We start from the raw sequence: 7,032 nt of genomic DNA, 5'->3' as shown, positions 1-7,032 counted from the left end.
GTGATGGAGGGCACGTGAGAACTTTTTGCTATGTCATTAGCTTTATGTGTATATATGTGATGAATCAGGTTGTAGAAACAGAGAAAGACAAATATGTTTATTAAGTGCTTATAGATCATTAAACAGGAGAAGAGCTTAGCTCATCTCTAGCTCTGCGCCCAGCACTACACACTTGCACTCCAGCTTACATCATCCAGACTCAACACGTCCTTCCTTAAAATCAAAACATGCCTGTAAGGCCAGGGCTCACTACTTCAGTGTTCTTTAGCCCCCCTCAGTGGAGGGACTCTGCACTGCACAGTCACTCAGTGTCTTTGTCGTCTGAAGACTCACTTAAGGAAAAACCTGTACTGACACCTCTCTGCAATCATTTACACTTTATATCTTAATCAGTGTCATTTTATATAAAAAAACAAACCTAATTAATTCTCCTTAATGTCTGCACTGTATTTATTATTTAACCAAATCATGATGAACTGCACAGAGCTGAGAGCTCATGCTCACCACAACTTCAAAATCATCTAGAAACATCATCCAGCACAGAAAAGAAATAAAAATGCTAATTTTATTGAATGTCTGGAGTATTATTTTAAAGTATTGTCTAATTGTCTTAAAATAATGGTTTACTATGCTAAAATAATCTAATTTTAGTAATTACTTTCAAGACAGCAGAATGAGAGAAGGAAGGATACAACTTTTTTTTCCTCCTACATGGTGGAAAGAGGCTTTCACACAGCATGTGAGTCAAATAGTTGGCCATATTGTGCTGCTTTTATGTTAAATACGAAGTGTTCATTTGCATAAAAGAGATAATTCACTAAACTGGCCACGCCCACCAGTGCAAAGTGTCTGTCAGTAATTAGTGCCCTGTTTAGTAAATCTGCCTCTGGATGTCTATTTATTGTATGTTAGTGTTTCCCAGCTCCACACCTGCTCTATTTACTGTATTTATCTCTACTGACCTGATTCAGGTACAGGTGGTCATCAATAGCTGATAATGGAGCTCATGTCCATCAACATAGTGCAGCAGATTCAACTACATGACTGCTGATCCACTTGTAGAAGGTAACATGGAAGCAATGTAATTAATTACCAATAGAGGGCGCCACCTTCTCATAAACTGGTAAAGCTCACTGTATCAAAGAACAGTTTACTTACAGTACAGTAAATAATTGTATATTATTATTATGATGTTGGGGATTTATGAGCTCATTGTCTAAGAGCTTTATTTCCAGGACTTTATTGACTGTTTTTATTACCTGATGTGCACCTAATTACCTAATGTGCAATGAAGAAACTGTGCAGCTTCTAACCACAACCCAAAACCTAATCCTATCCCTCACCCTGGCCCTAATCTTAACCCTAACCTTAATCACAACCCAAAACCTAATCCTAACCCTCACCCTGACCCTAATCCTTTTCCTAACAGTGCGGCTACATCATTGATGTGTTGTTGATGTTACAGAGAGTCTGTTGAGTGTTTATTTTATCTAAAAAGGTCACTCAGAATAAAGTCTCACTGTCCTCCTCTATGCCGTTCTACCAGTTCAACAAATGTAACAGGCAGAGACTCGAAAATTATAACTTGTGAAATTTTATATAGAGAAAAAAAAAAACATGAACAGAACTATTTTTGTGCAGCCATTTCTACACTGCTGTCCTCCTGCAGCTCGCAGTGGCACCATCAGCAATCAGAGCCTTTCACTGTAGAAAAACCTTCAGTCTGAGGAAGAGAATAAAGAGCTACACACAGAAAAAGCAGAAAGGAGGCAAAACAACTAGCATGTAATTTGGAAGGCAAATATGTTAGCTACTGCAGTAGCTGTCAGCTATTCTAAGTGAAGTTTTAGTAAGTTATTTCTTTTGTCTTAATGTGTGTATGTGTGTGTGTGTGTGTGTGTGTGTGTGTGCTGGCATGAGGTGTAGAATGAATCACAGTCATATGCTTTGTGAATGCTGAGAGTTTATTATAGTTTGAGAAATCACACAAATGAATTTGTATATTTAAGAAAGAATAATGATTTATTTAATGCCAAATCCACTTCAAATGAACTAAAAAAGGAAAATAAATTCAGACGTAACGTTTTTTTTTTTTGTTTTTTTTCTCCTCTGAATCATTTAATAAAACCTCTGTGGGGTTTTCAGGTTCTGGTTCTCTTCAGTCTATACAAAAAAAAAAGAAACATAAAAAACATACAATAGAATTAACCCACATGAACTACTGCATCTTGTATTACAGTTAGAGATACTTCATATGCACTGATGTAGTTGTAACTTTGCAGAGTTCAGCTTCAACTGGGATCACACACACCTGCTCTAGACTATCTATTTATTTATTTATTTATTTATTTCATAAAACATAAGCATAAATGACTTCTGTACTTCACCTACTACACTAATGAGTGCTTCTAATGGTGTGCACTATTTTTGCATACTATTTAGCGTATTAGTATGATGTTTGGAACGTGAAAATAATAATGCAGTGGGAAATCTCAGCCGTTTAGATAATAGCTTTCGTTTGTCATCACTACAACCACAAATCAAATGAAATCAAGTCAGTACAGTCAAATACGCTGATTAATGTGCTTTAAAAATTAAAAAGTGTTAAATATGTTTTACTGCCTTTGCTGGATCAGTCATAGCTTTATCTCATTAGAAGCTGCCACACAGCTGAATTACTTGAAGTTGTTGGCCAAATTGGTGGCAGCGTGATTGTGAAGTCATTAGAATATACTACCATCATAGCGAGAATTTCTTAATAAAATGACTCAAGACAACTAAATATTCTCTATCAATGAGGTTAGTAATCTTAAATTAAGCTTACAACAATCTCAACAGGAGAAATATTAGTTTTCAACTGTATTTAATATAATTTTACTTGAAAAGATACCATTTTCAATGGTCATAAAAAATGTTCACCCTACATCTGGTTTATAAACATCTTCACTGGTGTCTGAAACAGGCAGCTGAAAATGAACCCAACAGTGTAGATCTATGTAGATGAGGACTGACACAATTTTAATGATGTTATACCTTTAAACCTCAGGGTAGACAGCATGTTTGGCAATACCACACTGGTTATTCTTGTTCCTGGACATCTTGATGTAGCCTTTATCACCCCAGTTAACACCCCAGCTGCAAAATAAATGTTGGATATTCACTTTTGTGTTCTGAGCAAAGCATATTACCCTTTCCTGTCAATAAAGTGATCAGGAATTGTCTTTGTAAGTGTTTTGTTAGCTCGTTTATTTACCTGTTCTTGACCAGCCAGTAGTCCTGTGTGTTACCTTCAGTGCCGTAACCAACAAGCAGGACGGCGTGACTCAGCTTAGAGCTGCTGCAGTTCGGCTCATCATACACACCTGTAATCATTCAGGTTACCAGCTGTTAGTTAGGATGTTCAACAATTAATCACTAAAGTATCTGGTGAATCAAATAATAATGCAAGACAACAGCAAACCCAGACACCCTGAACAAGCAGGAGGCATCATAGAAAACTCAACTCACAGCAATCTGAAAACGCTGTTTACATAAATTCATGGAAATCTGTTAGACCTCTCGATGCTAAAGCAGCAGATTTTTATGTTTAATAAGAAGGAGGTCTTAGCGACCGAAAGCTGTCCCTTCATATAAGCTAATACTAATTAGTCAGAGCAATGTTGCAACTTTTGAGCAACTTTAATGAAACAATACAAATGAAATGAAAAATAAACAGCTCCAGGTGATCAGGACAGCGTGAATCAGGCATTATGCGCCTCACTGACACCTCTCCACCACTTCTTACTGTAATCACTCTGACTGAGTTTCTCCTTCGACTGATGAGGAAGGAATGCTTAGAGATGTTTGTGATTGGCTTGTGATTGTTTTTTCATTCATGTAAGCCTCAACAAAGATGCCAGATGTTAAAGCGTACAGCAGGTCTTACCTGACTCATAGAGCTGGAAGCTGTGCCGGGAGGCATTTATGAGAACAGAAATGGGTCCGATTTTGGCCACTGCGGACTGCAGAGCATTTTCTGTGGGTTTCACCCATTTGTAGTTGGAGCATTTAGCCCAGGCTCTTGCGTTATTAAACCTGCATTCACCTTCCTGCAGAGGGACAGAAACAGTCAGGACCCTTCTAGCTCAAAGTTTAAAGGGATACTTTCAAAAATCTTTACACAACCCCCCCCCCAAAATGTAGGAAACTGGAGCTATAAGGCTAACAACTAAGAACCCAACAAATAACACTGTGAAAACTGCATGCCCAAATCTTCACACATCTGTTTGCCATACTGTTATAAAACTGGACAAACATGCATCGACGTTGGTTTTCATTTCTTCTTAGCTTCAATAGCATTGCAGCTCCAGTGTAAAACTAAAGAAGCAAACTTCAGAAAAGACAAATGTCTTAGCTGATTAAATATATTTGGTGTAAGGACAAATTGGTGCATTCGTGTTAATTAAACTATTGGCATTATTAGCTACTGTAGCCTCACCTTGGCCTGATATGGATAAGTGCTCATTTTCTCCAGGCCTCCACTGGACTTGATGTACTTGAAGGCCTTGTACGGCCAACCACCTCGACAGCCATGGTTTCCAAAACTCCGGGAGCAGTCCACCAGCTGTTGTTCGCTTAAGCTTACCAGCTTCTTTGTCTTCTTGTACATCTGACCCTCGAGCGCCCCCGCCTGAGAGAGGGGCATGACAGAAAACAGGTCAAACAGGTAAAAAAATAGAAATGCTAAGGCTATGCTTTCTTCCTTAAATTATTCTCTCTTTAAAGTTCCCCTCTTCCACAGCACCCCTACTCCTATTTTTAACCCGTGGTCATCCATAAGCTGATGACATGAAAATATTACTCATATCGTAATCTTATGTTTCCATAATTAATATGTAATTATTATTTATTATATCTGTTTATTTAAGCACCTAAATTGGTTTTGAAATATATATATATATATATATATATATATATATATATATATTAATGTATACTGAAACGGTCGGAAATTTCAATTATACCACAAAGTTTTGCCCATACCACTCAAATTATCCCTCCATCTGGTTCTCCCTCTCTGCCTGTCCTGCTGTAACTCACCGCACTGAAGGCCCAACAGGAGCCACAATGACTTTGGTCCTTAACCCTGGTCACATAGCCCCTTTTCCTCCAATTCACAGCTCGGGGCAGAGCAGCGCCCTCTACTGGTTGGAGAAACATAGTCGCACTCTCGATCTCGGACTCATTGAAGGATCCCAGGCAGCCGTTCAGCATCTGCTGGTACTCCTGATTGTCCTGTTCGAGAAGATGGTGAGAGGATTGTGGCTTCCCAGAGGTCAAATACAGTTACTGAACAGCACAAAATAAAGAGTTGCAGGAAAGATTCAGTGAATTGTGTAATGAAATGTCTAAGTGAGATCTCACCATGTCTGCAAAGTGGTTCATGCCGAGTCTGTAGCTTTTGATGCCCTGGTCAGCCAGCATGTTGTGCTCCAGCACCAGCTTACGATTGTCCAGCCAGATCATCTTACGCTGAGACTCTTCTTCCACTGAACCATAACTCTTACCTGAGAGGAAACATTTTTTATGCAGGGGTGCCAATGGCCTTAATGCACTGGGGAAATGAGTATAAGTTTAGATGGCGCAATACTGTGATGTTGGCGTATAATGAGACACACGAAACATTACGCATGCGGGCAAATGCTCTTTTTTTTTGAAGATGGCAGAAAGGCACTTCAATAGGCAGTGAGAAATGCCCCACCCAGCACTGCTGAATCACAGCAAGAACAGAGCAGAAGGTCACCAACTGCCACACAACTTCACGGAAGACACTGTCTCCCACTCTAACTATCCCACAGCTGAGCACAATACACCATAAAGACCACCTACACATGTCTTAGACTAACATCAACACTGTTACCATATAATAGTCTAATATAACTTTTATCTAATGAAAGTTTCCTTAAACATCCAATGCACAAATAAACTAGATTTTAAAATATAATTCTTTCAGATTCATGCAGCCAAATGTGGGAAATAATATATAAAGATTTCTCACCAAACTTTACTTTCCAGTCATGGAACTCCAGATCCTCCAGAGAGACATTGGCAGCACCGGCCACCACCACAAGGGCGGTGAGAACAAGCAAAACCCCCATTCTGAACAGAGTAAGTCTCTGTGGTGGTTAGAAGGGGTGAACAGAATAAACAAAACGACATGAATTCAATTTAAGTTAATTGCATTTATAGTTCACAGTAAATAACAGTAAATCCAGCATTCACACCAGCATTATTCCATTATTAATATTTCAGGATGTTTCCTGAAGTATTTACTGAAAGTCCTTTTTTAACATAGTAAATGCACATAGTAAGTGTAAATGGTATAATAATACTAATAATAATAATAATATGTAATAACCTAGTTACATTAAGTCAAAATGACTGGCCGTGTGGTTAAAGACATTTTCTTCTCACATCCAGTAATCTCAACTTACTACTAGTACACTGTTAGAATTAGTTTTATATAAACATTAATTAATTCATTTGTCAGTTATTTTTGAAGCAAAGAATTTCACACGCTTCACTCCAGCCTGAACACAGTGGAGGTGAATTAATGCCAAGAGTGAACCAAAGTAACTCAGCAGCCTCGAAACCTGCTTCAACCTTCTGTTCCTGCTGAACTAACTTTAACTCTGTATTTTTTTTCTGTTGAATTCACAGCTCTGCGCTTACCTGCGAGTGATCTCCTGCAGCCTTGAAGCTCTCTGTAAGTATGATGAGTTAGCTAGCTATATATGTCCACCCCGTTTCCTGGCATTATTATGACAAATGTGCTCTGCTCACCACAAACACCTCACTGAAGACAATGTGTTCTCAAATAAAAACTGCATTCACAGCCTTCAGCATGCTAATTTGGCCTTATTAATTGTTCTGTGGACTGATGAGTTAAAAGTGGAACGTTTTGAAAGATGGAGGTTCTGTGACATCTGGTGTAAGCATGGCATTAAGAACATTCACCAGCAGTGAAACATGGTGGTGGTAGTGTGATGGTGT

At 38.6% G+C, this 7,032-nt stretch overlaps 1 protein-coding gene across 1 annotated transcript; it reads right to left on the bottom strand.

Annotated features, from left to right (window-relative positions):
• Positions 1–2,037: 2,037 nt before the first annotated feature.
• Positions 2,038–6,778, bottom strand: LOC118823549 (cathepsin L1-like). Its single transcript, XM_036593241.1, has 9 exons — positions 6,712–6,778; positions 6,038–6,155; positions 5,404–5,546; positions 5,080–5,274; positions 4,478–4,669; positions 3,926–4,088; positions 3,254–3,362; positions 3,034–3,135; positions 2,038–2,163 (listed from the first exon to the last, which is right to left on the bottom strand). Exons 2-8 carry the CDS (start codon positions 6,135–6,137, stop codon positions 3,036–3,038), a joined length of 1,002 nt encoding a protein of 333 aa, XP_036449134.1. The 5' UTR covers positions 6,138–6,155; positions 6,712–6,778; the 3' UTR covers positions 2,038–2,163; positions 3,034–3,035.
• Between the last annotated feature and the right edge of the window lie 254 nt (positions 6,779–7,032).

This window comes from Colossoma macropomum, unplaced genomic scaffold (genome assembly GCF_904425465.1).
Source record: "Colossoma macropomum unplaced genomic scaffold, Colossoma_macropomum, whole genome shotgun sequence".
Classification (NCBI taxonomy): Eukaryota; Metazoa; Chordata; class Actinopteri; order Characiformes; family Serrasalmidae; genus Colossoma; species Colossoma macropomum.
This window is presented reverse-complemented; position numbering and strand designations above follow the sequence as displayed.